This window comes from Pogona vitticeps, chromosome 10, assembly GCF_051106095.1.
Source record: "Pogona vitticeps strain Pit_001003342236 chromosome 10, PviZW2.1, whole genome shotgun sequence".
Classification (NCBI taxonomy): Eukaryota; Metazoa; Chordata; class Lepidosauria; order Squamata; family Agamidae; genus Pogona; species Pogona vitticeps.
Window position 1 is genome coordinate 21,269,031 of NC_135792.1, and position 21,553 is coordinate 21,290,583.

Sequence of the window (21,553 nt, forward strand, 5' to 3'; positions counted from 1 at the left end):
CTTCCCTCATCATTCCGCTGATTTTGTTTTTCTCCTTTTTTCTGGAAAGCGAAAGTGTCCTTAGAGAAATGCAGAGCACCTTTCATCTCGTCATCATGAGAACCAAACCCACCAGTTTTCTTACCCACTTGACATCTGGGACCTTTTCTCCTTGTGTTTCCCATTTTATCAATAACACACTGCTTAATTAGCAAAGATTTTTCTTGCTCAGGAAAGGATTTTCTTCGCCATTGTTCTCTTGTTAGTTAGCACCAAATCCTTCATTTCTTCATGCAAGCAAAAGTGCTTGTTAGGTGTGAGATGGAATGGAAGTTATGGAAGGGGTTTCATTCGAGTAGCTCAGCACTCTGATAAGACACAAATGCCCCAGAAGAAAAGAGAAGACAGAGCAAATGAGCTAAAATGTCAGGAGTACATTTCCTTCTTCCTTTTCATTTCAAAAGCACAATTTCAGAGAGGTCTGCATTTTTTGGGTTCCAAGACAGGCAATCACAGTCAAAGAACTATTTAAAATGTCTCTTTATATCTTCATCCTACAAAGACAGCTAAATGTGATCTAAAGAAGCTGTAGGTAGGTAGGTAGGTAGGTAGGTAGGTAGGTAGGTAGGTAGGTAGGTAGGTAGGTAGGTAGGTAGGTAGGTAGGTAGGTAGGTAGGTAGGTAGGTAGGTAGGTAGGTAGGTAGGAAGGAAGGAAGGAAGGAAGGAAGGAAGGAAGGAAGGAAGGAAGTCAGAACTAAAGGCTCAATGATGAATCATAGAATAAATTGTTTTAAAAGGACTATGTTTGTTAATACATGCACACTGGAATTTTTGAAGCTCCCACAGCCACTTCATCCCATGTAACAAGCAGATTTAGTGAACCAAGAGAGTATTAGAGTACAGTAGTTAGATTAGGCATCCTTCAGTCTTGACAGACTATGGTGACGTGCTCTGTATGAAGGACTTGGAACAGCGTCTAGTGTGGCTGAGAAGGCCAATTCGAGAGTGACCATCCCTTTCACACTGAAGACGAATCCAATCTGTCCCCTGTCCAGCTCCCTGATTTTGCTGGTTTCGGGGCGGCCTCTTTGCCTCAGCCTGCTGGACAAGGGTCTCTTCAAATTGGGAGAGGCCATGATGCTCCACCTGCCTCCAGGCTGAACGCTCAGAGGTCAGGGTTTCCCATCTATTGCGTTCCATTCCTAGTACAGGTGGACATAATGTCATTCACTTAGGGCAGCATTTCCAAATACGTTACTCGCAATGCTTGAGGGAATTCAATTCTCTGCCTGAGGATGAAGAGCAGTCAGTGGGGTTTTCCTCTGTGTTTGCTCTTTCAGAGCAGTAGGCCATGTAGAAACATACAAGAGGGCTTCCTCACCTGGGGTACCTTAGCTGTGCAATGTTCTGGCCGTGTCTGCTGCCCCTTATGGAGAACATTTCCGTCTTTTAATGCCCTCCCTTGGCAGATTGAATGTCCTGTCATTCCAGTATCAACATCCGGATATTCAGTCTTTTGAGGTTCAGTCAGTGCAGGTTAGTCTGACTGGTTTAGGTTGTTGGTATTTAAAAAAAAAAAGATTGAACTGATTACCTTTACCAAAAAAATTAGTCTTTAAGCTGGTTTATTGGCTATATTCCTGAAATACTCAGGTGTAAGGTAGGATGGAAATATTTCAGTCAATCAACCAGTCAATGTTTTATTGGCAAACAGTAAAAATAATCAGTCTGTCAGTCAATCGATCAATGTGTTCTAGGGAAGTTGTTGTGGGTTTTCCAGGCTCTTTGGCTGTGTTCTGAAAGTGGTTCTTCCTAACATTTCACCAGTCTCTGTGGCCGGAACCTTCAGAGGACAGGAGTCGGAACTCTGCCAGCAGATCCCAGCCATGAAAGCCTTCGAGAATACATTGTTCTAGGGAACTTTGGTACAACAATGCTTTAGATTTCTATAAATGCATCAAAAGTATAGTTGGGAAAAGTTACCCATCTTTTGGGGACACAGTTCCCAGAATACCCTGGTATCAAGGCCCTTGGCCTCTCTGCCTGGAGAATTTTGAGGAGGGCTGTAGCTCCTTTCCTCAGCTTCTTCTTTTTTTTTCTTTTTTTGAGCATTCAAAGTCCTTCACATGATTTGCTGTAATCTTTTGTCTGCCCTGCAACCCTACAAATGTTTATTGTTGTAAATTGTTGTTATATTTTAATTGTTTTTATTCCACTTGTTGTGAGCCACCCAGAGTAGATGGGCAGGATATAAGTATAGTAAGTAAGTAAGTAAGTAAGTAAGTAAGTAAGTAAGTAAGTAAGTAAGTAAGTAAGTAAGTAAGTAAGTAAGTAAGTAAGTAAGTAAGTAAGTAAGTAAGTAAGTAAGTAAGTAAGTAAGTAAGTATGACCACTCCTACATTACAGAGCGAGTGAGTGGGAAGGGCTATCTGTAGATTCAAATGGAAAGAACTTCCGTAAATAGTTCACGGAATAATATCCTCTGTGCACATTTGTTATACTGAATGCCGTGTGAGTCACATGTGTTCAGCTTCTGTGTATGTGCAGATACAATGCCATGTTCAAATATTCCCTCTTCTGGAATTACACAGACTTTTATAAATGGGAAGAGAAGATAGGAGGAGCTTGTTTTTATCCTTCCCAAAGGTGGGGCTTTTCTGTGTTGATAATTCATGTTTCTTTTGTTAAAATGATTCTGAAACAGCTACGTACACCTCTTCTTAATTTTTTTTACAAATAAACTAAAAACAAAAGGTAAAAAATATCTTTGCTTGAGACCTAGATTATGTGTATCCATCTGTAGGAGGAGGAGGAAAATGAAAAATAGCTCTTGCATTGAACGATAATCCTTATGGGCTAAATCCACTATTAGGCTTAGCTTGAGAAGATACTTTGAAATGAATGGGATGTGTTAGTGACAAGGAGAGTTGCTTTTAATGATTTCACTGGTGGACTAAGTCTCTGGAGAAAAGGGTTCGAATCTCCACTCAACCTTGGAAACTCATTGAGGGAGAAGAATTGGTAAAAGCACTCCTTAAATATCTCACTTACCTTGAAAGCCCTATTAGGGTTGCTATAACTCAGTTCCAACTTGACAGCACAGAACACACACCACTTCTTGACCCAAACTTTGATTTAGCCTAACATTTATTTCTGTTTTGTTTCATTTGCTTTTGATCTGGTTTTAAACTTGCTTTAGTTCATTAATGCTTTATTCATTTTCTTGTTAGTGTCTTTGAGTTCCATTTGTTGGGGGTCGTAAAAGTCAATGGATGACAGCGATGGTGGTGGAGGAGATGGCAGTGATGGGCAAGATGTACATCTAAAACGATGGTGTGGTATGATGATAGGTAGGGTAGAAATCTAAAATTGTGGTGGTTATACATTAAAAACGATTAAACTATAAATCTGATTAAAATACACTAGTGTAATTATAATAGCAGGACAAAAAAATGTTAAAAGCTATCTTAACTTGAAAAATGGCATTCACGGACACAAATCACAATTATTTAAAGCCTTCATGAAAAGGTGGGTCTTTCCGCTGTTGGTGGAAAGACAAAAGGGAAGGGGCCAGCCTCATTTTCCATACCCTGGGAGCTGCCACAGAGAAGGCCCTCTCCCGTGTCCCCATTAACCCTCAAGTTGGTGATGTGAAGGGCAGCCGTGTGGTCATCACAAAACAAACTCCAAATGCAAAAATAGGCGATACCTTTATAGACCCTTAATGGGACGTGGTGGCGCTGCAGGCTAAACCACAGAAGCCTCTGTGCTGCAGGGTCAGAAGACCAAGCAGTTGTGAGATCGAATCCACGTGATGGAGTGAGTGCCCGTCGCTTGTCCCAGCTCCCACCAAACTAGCAGTTCGAAAGCATGTAAAAATGTGAGTAGATTAACAGGGACCACCTCGCTGGGAAGGTAACAGTGTTCCGTGTCTAGTTGCGCTGGCCATGTGACCATGGAAACTGTCTATGGACAAACACTGGCTCTATGGCTTGGAGATGGGGATGAGCACCACACCCCAGAGTTGGACACGACTGGACTAAATGTCAAGGGAAACCTTTACCTTTACCTTATAGACCCTTAAAAAAAAAAACACATCACATCACAAACCGAGTTTTCATGGAGGTTGATGATGTTGCGACTGGTAGGGCTCTGAGAACCAAGGTGGAGGAGACAGGAAGCGAAAATGTGGAAGAGATGTTCCTTGGCACCCAGATGAATGGTCGAAGAAAAAACATCTCCAGACACTCTCCCCATCCCCCAAAAAAGCTTCCAGACCTAACCCGACTCCATCAGGTCCATCCGGCATGCAAGGGCACGGATGATGGAGGAGGAATTTATTTGGAGGTTCTTGTCTTGCCGCTGCGCACCCACTCCGTCAGTTACGGTAGGAGGACCCGCGCCCTCCTCATCCCGCCGGCTGCAGCCATTGCGCACAGCGCAGCATCCTCGCCACTCGCCCGCCTCTCTCTCTCGCGCGCGCGCGCGCATCCCCCCCCCGGGCGCGCGCCCGGATTCAACAGGCGGGACCAGAGGAAGGGAGCTCTCCGCTGGCCGCCGGCACCGCTAGTCCGAGCATCGCTCCCACCGTCCGCCCGCATCGCCGCCGGGCCATGGCCAAGGAAGGGGCCGAGAAAGCCGAGGAGACGGAGCAGATGATCGAGCCCGAGGCTGCTGAAAACGGAGGCGGAGGCGGAGGAGGTGGCGGCGGCGGCGGCGGCGGTGGAGGCACCGGCGGGGCCCCCGGCAGCCCCCGGGCGGCGGATGCCAAGGAGATGCGCGCCGTGGTGCTCTCCGCCTTCGGGGGCCTCAACAAGCTCCGGGTCTCCAAAAAAGTCATGCCGGAGCCTCAAGAAGGGGAGCTCAAGCTGCGCGTCAAAGCCTGGTCCAGTATCATCATCTTATTATTATTCTCCTTGGGGCCTTGGGATGGATTTATTGATTTATTTTTAATATATATATTTTTTTAACAAAGGGTAGCAGGAAGGAAAAGGGATTGAGGTAAAGGGGAAGAGGAGAGACGATGACATACCAACATCCATTCTATACATCTGGCCATCTCAAAATTCCCAATTGCGCTTTGTACTGTTTTCTGCCTTCCAGATTGTAAGTTCTCGTTTTAATGCCACGTCCTTCCAGCGATGGCTGATGACTCGAACCATTTGTAGGATAAGTCCCATCTTCCAGTTGCCTTTTGTGGAGGGGCCCTGGGATGGATGATGGGGGTGGCTGGGGAGCCCAGAGGTCGGGAGTCCCAGCCTGGCCCTGTCTCGGGTTCCCCCCCCCTTCCGCGGGGAAGGGAGGTGGAGATGCGGGTGCCGCCGCCGCCACCGCCATCCTCTGCTTTTTTTTTCCCCCCTCGTCCACCTACTCTCCTGGAGGCATCCTTCCACCCGTTTCTCTCTCGCTCTCCCTCCTTCTAAAAAATGCCTCTGTAGGGAGAGAAAGGGAGCTTTGGACCAGAGAAGGATGGGTACCCGTTTCAGCTCAGCAAATGGGGGGTGGGTGGGTGGGGAGAGACAAGGATGCTAGTGGAGTAGCTTCTCCCTTGTGAATGGACAGGATGATGGGACAAAGAAACAGAAACATCTCGTCTCATCCCCCCTGCGCGCGCGCGCGCACACACACACACACACACACACACACACCCCCCACAAAAAAAAAAATACCCACAGTTTTGCAAAGTTACAGACGAAACCTTGGTGGGTTTACTCGGAGAAGGCAGCCGCACTCAGATACCAGGGGTTTCGGTTTCCCAAGCCAAGGTGTGATCCTGGGGCGATTTCCTCAGGAGTGCTTCCCACAACTGCCAAGGAGGGATCCGACCTCAAGCCAAGTGCATTGCACAACACACTTGCTCTGCCCATTAAGTGCAATGGGCTTTACCCCCAAATCAAGGAGCAAGCCAGTTGTGTGCAGATGGACTCTGCTGGAAAGCCTGCCTTGCTCAAGGGGAGATCCCTTCCAGGCAGAGACGTACACAGGATCGAAGCCGGAATGGTCCTCTTCCCCTTCCCCAACCCTTAACCTTCTGTGTTATTCCACGCTGGTGTTCCTATCATATTTCCTTTCTAAAGCACAGTTTGGCAACAGAGCATCTCAGAAATGGCTCATGCATCCACTCTTCCCTTGTCAGTTGTCCTCCCTGGGGATCAGTAACTCCTATTGCTTCAGCTGTGGGGGTGGGGGTGCCATGCATGGGGAGGGGGGTCAACAGCATTGGGAGGGGGCTCTGCCTTTCTCTTCCATCCATCTTCCCTCTTCCTCCCCCCCCCCCCCCCATGTCTGTGACTTTGCATTTTAAAAGTGGATGGGCTGGTTTCCAAAATGCTGCCTGCTCGGTCATCCTGCCTGATCTTCTTGCTCCCTGTGAATATGTTGTTAAACTTCTTTCTTCTCTGTTTTTCTGGTCTGTCAAATACGGATCGATTAATTCTGACCCAGCTAAATCTGAGAAGAGCTTCTGCCTGATTTTCCTTGCCCTGGCTCTTGAGTCCCATCTCCCCCCCTTCATCTTCACCTTTTCCCTCCACTTGACAATCCTTCCTGTGGATTAACCCATTCTCTGCCAGAGGCCACCTCCATGTTTTGACATCTTGATTCCACTCCCCATATAACGGGTTCTACATGGTGGGTCCCAAGCCAAAGAGTGGCGGCTTTGGCCCCACCTTGGGCGGAGTGAGGATGTGGCAACTTGTCTAGGTTGGTCCAAATCTGAGAATGAGACCATGTAGTAGGTTAGCAGAGGCAAAGCTAACCCTAGCTTCGAAATGGCCAGGCAGCCATTTCAAGGGACGAAAGATGCCAAGGCAGCATCTGCCCACTCACTGCCAACGTGAGCTGACCCTCAGCGGGCTTCTTCGCTTGAAATGCCTCGTGCCCATCTTGATAGAACACCCATTTCTCAGCCAGCTTTGAGAACCATCGCAGCTCCGAGGGTCCCTCGGAAGAAGGCTTCGTGAAAAGAGGGACCATTTTTTTTTGGGGGGGGGGAGAGTCCCAGGGCATAGATTTTAGTCCTGGGCATAAGGGTCTGCCCTTCGGCACAAATTATTTTTTCCAAATCCAGATAGAGATGTCAAGCCTTATCACTACCACCTTGTTTGGCTTTTTCTTGGACACATGGAAGGAAACGTATTTTTCACCATTATAAGTAAATCATTGTCTGTAAATTAAACTACAAGTGCAATTTCAAGCATGCTTTCTTGAAGGACTTAATTGCAGAGGAAATAGGTTTTAATCCTTCTATCCATCTTTTCCAAATACTTTTGTTTCCCATTGACACTAACAAGCAGAACACTCATTCATTTTCCCCAGTCTGTCCTGTTGGTATATTTCTTAGTTTATTCATTTAATGTGTGTGTGTGTGTGTGTGTGTGTGTGTGTGTGTGTGTGTGTGTGTGTGTAATGTGCTGTGTCAGGTCTCATCAGACTTATAGTGACCATAACAGGATTTTCAAAGTAAATAAGAAATTTAGGGAGTGGCCTTACCGGAACCACCTATGGCTGAGTGTGGATTCGAACCCAGGTCTTCTGAGTCCTAGTCCATCACTATCCAGTCCACTACACCACACTGGATACCATATTTCATTTTTCCCAGTTCAGGGACTTAAAGTAGCTTACAAAATGGCATACAAACATAGGAAGAAGACACATAAATAAAAATACAGTACTAAAAAAGCAATTACTTGTAGTAAATATAAATATAAAATGAAAACCAAAAGATACACACATGTAAAGAAAAGAGTTTATATAGCAAAATAATCAGCTAACTGACTATTTCATGAAAATCAGCCACAGTATATGTATTAGGGGAAGAAAGAAAGAATTACCAATTCTGTATTATAGTGACTTCCCGATTCAGTAATTAGGCAGATTACAAAGTAGGAAGAGTCAAATTACTTAATTGAGAATATAATGATGACGACGACGACGACGACGATGACGACGACGACAATAATAATAATAATAATAATAATAATAATAATAATAATAATAATAATAATAATAATAATAATAATAATAATAATAATAATAATAATAATAATAATAATGTGTCATCAAGTTAATTGTGACTAATAGCAACTGTTTCAAAGATTTTCCTGGTAGAGTAATCAGAACTGGTTTACCATTCCCTTCTTCTGGGATCATGAGCTATCCTGCCAACATTTAGTAATATAAACGGACTTTTTTGTAAAATAATGCAATATAAACAAAACCAGCCCCAGACATTTCGCTGCCTGAGATAAAGGAAGACATGGTGCTTCCAATTCTCCCAGGTGAAGGTGCACAGAACATCTCTCTACGGTGTCAGTAAAATGCCACAATCATTGTGCAAATTTCTAACAATACATGGACATTTCATGATACATGTAATCTGCTGCTGGAGGTAACTGTCCACTTCACTCTGCATGATGATAGTCCTGAATTTAAGTACCCATTCTTTGCCCAATAATCATAGAAGAATGGAGTTGGAAGGGGCCTATGAAGTCATCAAGTCCAACCCCCTCCTCAAAGCAGGAATCCAAATCAATGCGGATGTGATTGATGTGGTCCAATTTTCTCTTGAATGCTTGCAGCGTTGGAGTGCTCACCATCTTAATCTTTAAAAAAAATAACAATCAGTTTTCATAATCCTAATAAAGGCAGAGTAAAAAAAATCTAAGAAGGACAGAGCCTATTTTAGAAAGCTATTTTAAACAAAATATATTTTGATATTAACTGCAAGTGACCTGTTCTATAGTCTATCCTTGCGTTTCCAACATTTTGGAAAAAGTGGACACTGTAACTACCATAACACTGAGTTCATTACTGAATTTTCTGTATTCCTCCATATGATTAGTAACCAGATACTATATGGCCAGGGCTTAACTTAAAGCCTGTGGCGAAGAGCTGTAGGAGTATGTTGTGTTGAATGTTTTCTAAAGACGTTTCTGAAGAAGGATCTTAACAAGTAAAAGCCAGCACTGAGTTATGAGTTTGTTACTCATAAAGGTGCCACAATACTTTTTTTAGTTTTTTGTTCAGAGAAAAGAATTTGCATTGCTCCTAAGTATCTATATGTTTTTGGACTGGCCGTGCTAGATGAGGTATTCTGGGAAACGTAGTACAGAAAAGTTAATTTTCCTATCACTGGTCCTAAGAACAATGTACAGATTCAACCCTGTACGTTCTCAGGCAGAAGCCCCATAGGAATATAATAAATTACTTGGTGCTGAGTCAGGCCATGGTCCCTTCTAGCCCAGTGTTGTTGAATCTCAGTCCTAGTGGTTCTGGTGCGTTCCTTTCCTCGTCTTCCCTGGCGGTCTCCCTTCTAAGTGGTAGCCACACATAATTCTGTTTAGCTTCTGGAATCAGACGAGATTTCATGTTTTCAGGTGGGTTGATAATAATGAACTTGGTGGAAGTTGCCTTTGAAGTAAACATGCACAGGACGACATGGCCTATGTTATGACCTGTATTGTTGCTCATGGATTTGCGAACATGTGATCCATCTGAAAACTGAGAAGCTATGTTCAAGCCGTGAAGCGTGGGCCAATGATAAGGGAGTAGGGACTGCACACAGATTTGCATGGGTTGTGAGTTAGAAACGACACAATTGCCTACAGGTTGTCTTTCTTTGTGCTTTCCACAGGATGCAAGACTGACCCAACAACTGAATAAGACCAACCCAGTCTTTAAGTCATGTTGACTCAATCTGCTGCAGAGGGCGAATCATGTGTTTGAGGATTTAGAATCACGCCATGTGATTTTACCCATTGCACTCTTTTATGTTCTCCATCCTTCAGAAAAAAGCTGCTTAAGGAAAGCAAGATTTAGAACAGAAGCTTCTCTGTATGTGCATTCTTGTGTGTGCACCTTTTTTTTGCTACTGCACTTCAGTTCCTATCCCTCCCCCCCACCTGAAAAGCCATTGCTACAGAGCAAAAGAGAGAGAGCTCAGATTGAGTAGCAATTAAAATGAAGAGGTGCTACTGATAGAAAGGTTAATCACACAAGTCCACCCCCTTCTGTTATCTTTCCACTCTAAATGATCATCTCTCAGGCAATTTCGTGGTTCTTCTGGGTGTGTGTGTGCAGAAGTGTATCATGTAGCTATGGGTGAGATAGTGCATGGGAGATTCCCAGTGTAGGTGAATCTTGTAAGGATGACTGCTAACTTTGAGTTCTTTAAAAGGGGACTGGGTCAATTCATGGAGGTGAACACCATCTTTGACTACTGTTTATATTGGCTATATATATATCACCTCCAACATTAGAGGCAATGTATCAGTTGATACACTGATTCTGCCTCGGAACCTGACTTGACAACCCATAACGTACATGTACACACAGAACTAAATGGACCTCAGAAAAGTGATTTTGTTGGTCTACCATTGTCAGAATTCCCCATGTCAGTCTAGATACTGGCCATGATGACTGGAGGGAGTAGGGGTTGTGAAGACTGTAGTCTAAAAACAATAACTTTGCTATGGTCTGCCTTCATGTAGCCGACCGTTCCCACGATCCAGATATTGTTTAGAGTTTAGTCAGCTTCCACAGTTCTTTCCCATTGACCATGTTGCATGGGGCTGAAATATAGTGGGATATTCTCAGGCTTTAGCTGCGAGACTCAGGTTTTAAGGTCCCTTCTCCAGGTTGCAGACTTTGAACCCGAAATCTGAGAGAATGGGTTGTTCTGCCCACCAAGTAACCCTCGATGTTGTGATTCATCCTCAGTGGCACGATATGGAGCTAGGGGATGGAACCCAAAGGACTTTCTGGTCATCAGGGACTATGAGATTCTCTGCCCTCTTTCCAAGGCGTTCTCATTTCTTGCAAAGTGGGCTGCAGTTCTTACAGAAGCTTTGAATGCATTGGATTCTGTCACAAAAAAGGTTATTCCTGTTATAATGCAAAATGTTTGAGGTTGATTTGATCTTTTTTTTCTCGAGATACATTGATCCAGCTGCTTGCATCTTTTGAACTCTCTTTATGGGGAAGGTGGACAGGCTGTATGGATTATCACAATGAGCATCTACCCTTCAGATTTAATCGCTTCAGCTGTGGTGGAAGAGTGTGGAGTGAGAGAATACTTAAAGAAGCATAGTTTTGAATCGGAGGGTACCTGGTCCTTTCTCCCTCTTGGGTGCCTAATACGGCTGGCTGAGAACTAGACGCGCTATTAATACGGGAATGAATAAGCTGTTTTTATGCATTGTCATGCAATTTGATTTCAACTTTTCTCTTTGCATAATTGCAACATGACCGCTATGCCCCCCCCCCCAAGTTTGTTGCACACAGATCTCTGCTAGGAATCAGCTGAAGTAGCGACTTCAAAGCAGATATCTCAGGGGGAAAGGACTTTTGTTGCCAGCAAGCTGTGCTGCGTTGTTATACCACTAACGCCCTGGTATTCTGAGAACAGAAAATGTCAAGGTGTATGCTACGAGGCTTATTTTAGAAACAGTTATATGGGAGAGTGACATTGCCTAGCAGTGAGTCAGTCTGTTTTGCCAAGGGTCACGTCCGCAGCAGCATTACATGGATCTTGTTTTTCTGTCCCAAACACCAGCTTCACTCTGTTTCCAAGATGGTGGCTTGTCTAGTTATAGGATATGCTGTGGCCAAGCAGTTTGGTCCTCTCCATTCCTGTGGACACTTGGATGCCCCGACGCTACGCTTCAGGAATGAGAGACATGCCTGCATTCCACTCTCTGTCTGAGAGGCTTAGGCTGACCTACATCCCACGGCTGGTCCAAGCGATGCTGCTGCCTGAGACAGATCAGCAAATGGCATTCTCTAGCTACACACACACACACACACACACACACACACACACACACAAACACCCCTCCAAGGCTGGGGATGTTATTTGGGAACATGAAGGACAAAACGCGTTGTAATCATTGCTGCCCACCTCTCATACTAAACACACACAAATAGTGAACTAAATAACTAGCAAACACCCAGTGTGGTGTATTCGATAGAGTGACAGACTAGGAATCTGGAGACCAGTGTTTGAATCCCCACTCAGCCATGGAAACTGACCGGGGGTTAGTGGAACTGGTCAAACCACTCCTTAAATATCTCACATACCTCGAAAGCCCTGTTGGGGGTGCTGTAAATTCCAATTTGACAGCAGGAAACAACAGCAACAAACTAGAAATCCCCCACCTTTTTTCACACCCCAGAATCTACTGGGGTCTGTCTGCCTCATGATAGGGATGAGCTTACTAAATTCAGAGCTTGGGGGGGTAATTTTTTCTTAAGGCTACGCCTCCCAGAATCCTCCAGCTAATGTGCTTCATGATCCGAGAACCTTTTTGAGGGTGGCATGAATCAGATTCCTCAAGAATCTAGAGCTGGCATTAGCAAGAAAGGCTGTCTGTCCAATAAACACTGTTTCTATGCCTGTGCTCTAAATTCACTCCCAACATCATCAGTTCCTTGACGGCGCATCATTGGAGAGCAATAGCCCATTAGATTCTCCCAAGTGCCTCGTGGGGAATTAATACGCTCAGGACAGCAAGCTCTCTGCAGCTCGAGGATTCTGCTAAAACAACTCTGCATTTCTCTAATGAATACCCTTTCTCCTCTTCCTGTCTCCCTTCTCTTTCCCCATGAGCTTAACTGTCTCAACATTAACATGGAACATGGATATTGAATGGACATTAATTCCACCATTAAATAGTGAACCTATTTCCTTAGTTAAGGGGAAAGGCTCTTCAGACCATGGGGCCAAACCTGGCCATCTTATGGACTACATACAGCCCTCTGAGGTTCTCAAGAAAGCAGCACATGCTTCCCATGAAATTATCATTTGGCAGTTTCTTAGGTTTGATGTGCATTTCTTCCCATTGTGAAAGACCCGAACGGCTTAGCTCCTTGCTTTAAGATAAAACTAAGCCCTTCTGGCCTTTTGATTGCCCACCATCAGGAACTTGTCTCAAACTGAATTTGGATCTCAAGCTAAAAGAGGTTTCCCACCTGTGTTATGGCCTTGAGGGTAAAAGGTTGCCCTTGACATTTAGTCCAGTCATGTCTGACTCTAGGGCGCGGTGCTCATCCCCGTTTCCAAGCCATAGAGCGAGCATTTGTCCATAGACAGTTTCCGTGGTCACGTGGCCAGCGCAACTAGACACGGAACGCCGTTACCTTCCCGCCGAGGTGATCCCTATTTATCTACTTGCATTTTACATGCTTTCAAACTGCTAGTTTGGCAGGAGCTGGGACAAGCAACGGGAGCTCCCTCCGTTGTGTGGATTCGGTCTTATGACTGCTGGTCTTCTGACCTTGCAGCACAGAGGCTTCTGCGGTTTAACCCGCAGTGCCACCCCATCCCTCTAGTGTCATGGCCATATGTGGCCAATTTTTTCTAGGAAATAACACGCCAGAAATATTATTTCTAAATAATTATGTGCAAAAAAGTAACGTTCTTTCTAGGGTTTCTGTAATGTGAAACAGAAGCTAGTGTGTGATCAAGCAGATCTGTTGGTTGACTTATGTCAACATTTCATTCCTCATTCATTCATTCTACCAAAATGAGACTCTTATTTCCAATGAGAGACCCTTGGCTGAACAGCAAATCAACACCTGTGAGTCATACTAGTCCTATGGGTCCAGGCCTCTTTGCCTCTTTATTTTTTTATTATTTATACCAGGAATAAGCCTTGATGAATTTACACACACACACACACACACACACACAGAGAGAGAGAGAGAGAGAGAGAGAGAGTTTTTAAAATTGCACTTTTAAAAACGAAAGCAATAGGGAAGAGATTAAACTACTGTAGAGGGAAAAAATGGGCTAGCATTTATTTAGCTATTTGTTAATATTATTTCTTTAAAATCATGTTTACAAGCCTTTGCAGTTATGTCTCCAAAACATTTGATTTTCACAAAAATTACCTCTTCCATCCCCATCATGAAGCAGAGTCCCACACAATAGAGCAGAGTTACTAAAATATTTAGAACCTTACCCAAAATCTAGCAGGAGAGGAATTAAATTCAAGAGCCTCCATGACTTGACATTCTCCAGATGTGTTGGGTTACAGTTCCCATAAAGGGTAAGGACAACAAGCATCGTATTCCAAGACATCTGGAAACCAGTGAGTTGGGAAAGATTGGTGGAGACAGGCATGTCTGCCTCTCCAGTGGTCTTCTGGATACTATCACAATATTTTCAGGAATGATAACACATTGTTATCATTAAATGTGTTTTTAAGTTATTAACCTTCTGCCACAATGCTGTTATACCGGTAATTGGCATAAACTCTGTATAAGGGCTTCTTTGAGATATACTGAACAAAGTCCAGAACAATCTAAGAAGGAAGAGTTACCAGTATTGGTTAAAAGAAGAATGATATATTTGTTTTCATTCCCTCTTAACACACTGGAAGCAAAAAATCCTCCTCAGAAATAAAACAGTTTGTCAGGCTGATGATTTTGTTGACTCATCCTCCAATTAAACAAATTAGAACCTGCAGCCCTACTAATATTTAGTGCCACCACTGCACAAGGCCGTATACAAAATAATGTTTTCTTGGAGTAATGCTTTATTGGCTTTCCTTGTAGTTTATGTGTCATCTTGAACATATGAAAAGCAAACCAAAAGAGAAATAAAAGCCCACTGTTTTTAGTGCAGTCGTTACAGAACTGAAGGCTGGGCTGGAGATCCCATCCATGCACAACTTACAATTACCCACAATAATTAAATTAGATACTCATTTCCGTTGATGTTCCCCATGACCTAGATCTCGTCATGAATGTTGTGTTGTTATTCATGCAGCTTCTCATTCAGCAATTCTGGGTCAAGACCTTTCTTTCCATAATGACCGTGTTCACTTACACTCAACCATCCCAAGCTTGATGTTCTCATGGAACTGCTTTGCATGTCATTAGCCAATGGAAGTTACTCATAGATAGACTTCTACTTATATGAGAGACCTCATCTCTTAACCTAGACGCTCACACTAGTTTGTTGGGAGAGAGAAAAAAATGTGGGGAGAAAAATGAACCGTAACATACTTTATCCCAAGTATGTCTGGAGGAGGAATTTGACAGAAATGTAACAAATAAGATCATGCAGCCATAGTTTTCTCAATGAGTGGTTCAATGGATTGAAAAGTTACCATACTTTACAGGCTACCAATGCCAAAATCTAGAAAATTCTGGAAACTGTGGTCCCAAAAAAGGATCTTTCCTCAAGTTATTATTTTCTGTTCCAGAAAAGATACTCCTGGCAGCTTACATTCTTCAGCAAATATAAAACAAATTTCATAGAGACAAACCCCATTGGAAACTATCCTCCAATCACAGGCTACAAGCATTTTTTTCTGAATCCCCTTACAAATACACAACACACCCTGCTCCTATTTGCTTCACAATTCTCCTGCCTTTATATTTCCTCAGGCTTGTCTACAGCTTTTCCTTAGTTTTCCCGCATAGTAATGGGAATTGCAACCTAGGAAAGCGGGTCCTTCTGCAGTCTTCCCTCCCTCATACAGGGGCTCCATCCAGTTGTATTCAACATTATTTACTATTTTATTTATTTAAAATATTTTTACCCTGCCATTCTCCTTAAAAAGGACCCAAGGCAGCTTAGATCAATAAAAGACAATATTTAAAGCTCAAAACAGTAAGTATACAGATACTAAAATGGATAAAACAAACACCACACTAAAAAAACAGTAAACAAAAGCAACAGCAAAAATACATTCAAAGCAGTAAGCATTTAAAATCTCCACTCATGAAGCTGGTTACTAAGATCTTGGGAGAGGGTGACAGGACCCTGTACAGCTGTTGCCAGTCAGAGCGGACAATAGAGGGCTGGGTAGATCCAGAGTCAGACCTTCCTAAAATCAGTGTGGATTTGGTGTTCCAAATAACAGAGTACATCACCAGGTGGCCATTTTACTCAGTATGGTACAGTAGTTCAATATGTGCTAAAAAATGAGATGGGTCAAATCTTCTGCCTCAAGTGGTGGAAGAGAGAGATGGGTGTCCTCACTTTCACCAAGAAGACCCCTGCCATCACTTCAAGAAAGATACTGTAGTGGGGAGGCGGAAACACCTGCCAGCCTTGGTTTCCTGCTGTAGCAAAGGCATCTATGCACTTGATCCATTGGTCTGAGAGGACCTCACAGAGCAATAAAAGTGGCTGGACAGATCCTCCAGAGAGCCCTGCCAATGGCCTCCATGGCCAACTCTCATCTCAGATGAAAGGATATCTTCAGAGCTTGGATAACTTCTTTCTCCAGAACTTTCTGGGATCTAGAGTCTGAAAAACAACTCCTTCAAGCTCTGAGTATCTCACATAGTTGCCAGTTCACCTGTTCTGTCTTATTCACAAACTTATCTGTTCCTTTCAGCTCTGCCAGTCCGTTTACCTCATGAGCCTCCCCTCTAAATCTCTCCCTACTAAGTCACCATGCCACGCGCTTAAGATCTCGCCTCTGCTGTAAACAGCCATGTCTTCAAAAATATTCTCTTTAACAGCTCCCCAACACCTCCTCATAAAACCTCCACCAGCCATCCACTGTGAGGCTTCTGAGATTCGCTCTTCCCTGTCCAACTCATGTCCCACAAAGGCATGGTGACCATCCCTCCAATCAGAATCTAAAACCCATAAACCATTGTCTGACTCTTGGTTAGCCAAGTTTTTCCATACAAGTGTGTGACTTGATCAGCCTTTCCCAAAATGGTGCCCACCAGGTGTGTTATTGGGAGTAATGCTAGGCTCGGAGAGTTCTGGGGCTCCTCCACAACTTTGAACAAGGCTTGAAAATGTTACATTTTTTTGGACTACAGCTCCCAGAATCCCCCACTGAGCATGGCTAGTACTCCTAGGAGCTATAGTCCCCCCCCCCAAAAAAAATAAACATCCCAAGGCCCCATCCTAGATTAGCTCTGGAGTTGAGGGACAAGGCTAACAGCTATCAAAAAATCTATTTCCAGTTGTTCTATAATGTTCGGAGATTTTTTTCTGATATTATATCCTAGCCTGTTATGAAACATGTGACACACTTGCCAGCTTCTTTAACATCTCTAGAGAGACAACAGTATCAATTATTTTATGTTATTCAGCTGAGACACAAAGACGAGGAAATGGGATGTCTTCTGGGGTTTTCTTACTAGGCTGAGAATACAATGAAATTCTTTTAATAGCAATAGGAATTTGCAAATTTTACAGTACCAGAAATTGCCTATAGCAAAGTCAGTCATAGAAAAGTTGTTATTTGGCTGGTCAGATTTTGTTTTTTATTTCAGATATAGTGGATCAGCCCTTTCTTATCAACTTCATTGAAGCTCTTCTAGCCCATTAATTATCTCGGTCTAACTTACAATATAATTATGTGTCATCAAGATAATTCTAACTTCTGGCAACCCTCCCATGGTTCCCTAGATATAAAATCCCAGAAGTGTTTTACCATTTCCTCCTTTTGGTGGCACTCAGGGGCCATGGAACTTGACCAAGGCCACACAGGTGTCAGGGTGTCTCATCCGAATAGCCCCACATGCTGGATGGGTTCAAACGCGCACTGAAGATTTGGCTCTTCCACCAGGCTTTCCCTGAGCATTAAGTTTCTGAGATCTCCGCCTCCCTTTTACCATCCTTTTTACCACCCTTTCATTATCCTTTTACCATCTTCATAGTCATCTGTTTTAATTTATCCCACTGGTTATCGTATTTGTTTGAATGTATGTATGTATTATTTTCTTTTATTGTGTTTTGATAGTGTGCTGTTTATCTTGTTAGCTGCCCAGAGTGGCCTGGTTGCCAGATGGTGCAAGGTATACATCTAATAAATAATAATAATAATGAGCCTCTCTTGGGAGGCCTAAGGGAGATTTGAACTTCCAGCCCCTAGTCATGCACTCTAACCCACTGAGCTATAGCAGGTCATGTGCATAATCTTCATTCACATTTGAGTGTGAGGAAAATAAAGTGCAGCACTTCCTCCCATAAAGAGTGCTAGGGGATGCTTAAAACATGCCAACATTTCCCCCATGTCATAGGACACGAGGAGAATTTTGGAGCATTTCTTAAAAACTGGGATCTATGCCTTCCTCCCCCCACCCATAAGGATGACTCCATCTATAGGGCTGCCTGAGGACCACCACCGCCACCACCACCAACCCCGCTGTTGAAGATGTCCTCCATTTCAAGGTGTGTTTGGTCCAAGGCTTCTTTTAAGATAAAAGACTACAAAGGGGGAGATCAAGGACCTTGAAGTTGCCTACCCACAATTCACAGCAGGACTCCTCCCAACCCCAATGAAAGCAATTTTACTTAAGTTACAAAGATCCTTTCTAATTCTGCACCTGAACACATAAATTAGCACATGCAATTTATGCAAAGTATATGCTGATTTATTGTCCCTTTTTTGTAATTCGTAAGTGACATCCCACATCTATACTATGCAGGGTCTGTCCCTACCGCTGAGAACCAGACATGGCTCCTTTTAGAGTCGTAGAGTCCTCCACCCTCAAGTGCTTCTGGATCCTCGTAAAATTTTGTGGAACATCTTCAAGTCAAACAAGCAGCTTGGCATATTCCGTGAATATGTTTAGCACTTGTTGGAAAGAAATTTGTCATGTGTCAATATTTGGGCTTCCTCAAAATCACATAATGATATCTGGCTGTGAGTGCCTCGTTATTGTGTAATTTCCATCCCACACTAAGCTCACTGTTTAAATAAGAGATAGCTTTTTGAAGTTCATTGTGGTCAATTGAATGAGATCAACTAACCTTTTCCATTCCAAAATCCACCACTGGCATTTTTTTTTGAAGTGTGGATTGTATATAGTCTCTTAATACAGCTCTGAAAGACTTCACAGGTGCAAACAATGACATTACACATACTAGAACTTACTATGATATTTGAACAGGCTCAACGTCTCTTGCACAAACTATGTCCTTACAAAAGAAATGATATTTTTAAAATGTAAATTGTAATCTAGCACCTCACGACCTGCCTGAATCTTCTCAATCTTTGGCCACTGAACGAGACAGAACTCAGGGTGGGCCCCATCCTTTGGCATAAGTCAGAAGGTCGCTTTTCCCGACGTGAAGAAAAGGCAGCCATTACTTTTCTTTCCTGTTGGATTTGTACTGCCAAGTAGGTGGAGAGATATGTGTGGAATTTTCCACAAGTGCAGAAATAATCTCATTGGGTGATACTTTGAGCCTATGTTGTGCAAAGTGTCCTGAGTCTGTCCTGATATAACTCCCGAGACATGGAAGGGTGCAGCTATGTAGCTGGCATAAAACCTGGCAGGATTTAGGTAAAACCTTTACGATATTTCACGCAGAAGTGCACACCTGATTGTTGATATGCCTTGAGCTGACATTGATCAGGGCAAGTTTGAAATGCACTGGAAGTTGTCTTACAATAGTGAGAACCTCTTAATAGTGCAGAGGGGGAAGGGGAGAGTGTTCCTTGATGCACCCATTGATTTATGTTTGTTCAGTCTGACTGAAGACTTCCCTCTGAAATTAACAAATTTGATGCAGGTTATCTAGGTGCTATCAATAATCAGCAAGGTGTATGAGAAAAGACTCAGTGTGGTCAACTGCAATGGCTCACAACCTTAGGTCCTCAGGTGTTATTGGACTAGATCTCCCAGAAGCCTTCACCACTAGCTGTGCTGGCTAGGATTTCTGAGAATTATAGCCCAATAACATTTGGGGATCCAAGGTTGGGAACCACTGGTCTAGTGGATAGAGTGTTGGGCCAGCACTTAGGAGACCCAGGTTCAAATTCTTGTTCAGCCATGGAAACCCACTTGGGGAAGTGGCAAGGGTAAAACCAGTCCTTTAAAATACCTTTAAAAATAGTAAAATTCTTGATTTCAAAGAAAACCAAGGCAGAGTGTATATGCTATATTTTTAAAAGGCCAATTTTATTAAACTCAGAACAAGAATAAATAAAAGTCCCATGGCAGGAGATCCTAACAAGAAAAGGAGTCCAAGAAGGGTGGGACTTATAATAAAGGAAATTCTACGAACAATTTCAACAAGAAAAAAAGGTGTGAGTCAGCAAAAAAGGCCAGGGGGGGCTTCACAAAAAGCTCAGAAGGACCTGAAAACTAAAAAAACAAAAAGAAAAAAAGGACATGTATAGAAGATGGAAAGAAGGCCAGGCCACAAAGGAGAAGTACAGACAAGTAGCAAGGAACTGCAGGGATGGCATCCAGAAGGCAAAAGCTGAGAATGAGCTGAGGCTATCTAGAAAGACTAAAAGCAACAAAAAACATCATTCTTCGAATGTCTGTGAAGCAAAAGACAAAGAAAAGAAACAGTAGCTCAGCAACTCAATGGAGATAGAAAAATTATAGCAGACAACAAAGAAAAGCCAGAAGTGCTCAATTCCTGTTTTAGCCCAGTCTTTTCCCAAAAGACAGACTATGACCCTGTAGTCAGCCTCTTAGTCTCCACAGAGCTAGGACCCTGGTTTTCAGAGGTTCTAACTTTCATGGAGGCTACTTATTCAGTTGTGAATTGCGCATGTTGCTCCAGATCAATTCACACCTGACTTTTTTAGAAGTCTAGTCTTTAGTGTTGACGAAAGGCACCAGCAACTTCTTGAGATACAGTATGTGTGTCATGCTTGGATATCAAAGTTAGCGAGATGGGGAGAGGTGGGGACTAGCCTGTTTGTGCCTTGTTTGGTGATGTACTGGTAAATTTGGAAACACAGCTGATATTCATGATAGTGTTCCCCAAAATTATCCAAAAATGCTGCATCAATCCATCTTTAAAAAAAAAAAAACAAGAGCTAGCCTTTTCTAGGCAAACGTCTCTTAGTTGCCCATTCAAATCCAAACAACCCTGAGCTACTTTGCAATATAGCAGAGACAGCTTGTAGGGTTGTATTGTTCTGGGGAGAAATCAGTTTCTGTCCCAGCAGTTGAGAAAGAACTGCTGGAAAACTCTTTAAAAAAATCCTTATACCCAGGTTGGCTGAAGACGGCAGTTTGGAGTGGCAGACCACCCACTATTTCAATTGCCCGCTGCCGCCACTTGATTAAAAAGGGGTCCTTATCCGGAAACAGTACGGCAGAATTGAAGTACGAAAGCTAATGAAATGGTGAACGGGGAGAGAGATCCTGTTTGCAGGACTCTGACTAGCCGTAAACAAACATTGCGGGTATCCAACCTGTCCCTGCTTTGGTTTCCTTAATCCTTTATGTTGTGATGCTCATCCTCATGTCTTCTTGTTGCTTTTGTTCACAGTGGTTTAAATTTTATTGACTTGATGGTTCGCCAGGGGAACATTGACAATCCGCCCAAGACACCGCTTGTTCCTGGATTCGAATGCTCTGGAATTGTAGAAGCTCTGGGTGACAATGTGAAAGGCTACGAGGTAATGTTACGTGTCACTTTACAAGATTAGGAAGAAGTCAACGGCCTAAATCCAGTTACTAGTCCCATTGAGTCAAGTGGAATTACATAAGCGTTGGCTTACCATTTATCTGTCGGTTAAGAAGAATCTTCCTTAAACTGGGACTTGCAATTGGATTTAACAGAATGCATTTAATGTCTGGTTTGGTTTCGTTTTGTTTTGCTTTGCTTACATTCTGCTTTAAT

At 43.2% G+C, this 21,553-nt stretch overlaps 1 protein-coding gene across 1 annotated transcript in view; it reads left to right on the plus strand.

Moving 5' to 3' along the window:
- Positions 1 to 4,459: 4,459 nt before the first annotated feature.
- VAT1L (vesicle amine transport 1 like) overlaps positions 4,460 to 21,553 on the plus strand; it is a 79,942-nt gene continuing 62,848 nt past the window's right edge. The window contains exons 1-2 of the mRNA XM_072980439.2: positions 4,460 to 4,864; positions 21,200 to 21,329. Of these exons, the coding sequence (XP_072836540.1) occupies positions 4,593 to 4,864; positions 21,200 to 21,329 (402 nt within the window). The 5' untranslated portion in view covers positions 4,460 to 4,592. The remainder of the gene's footprint in view (positions 4,865 to 21,199; positions 21,330 to 21,553) is intronic.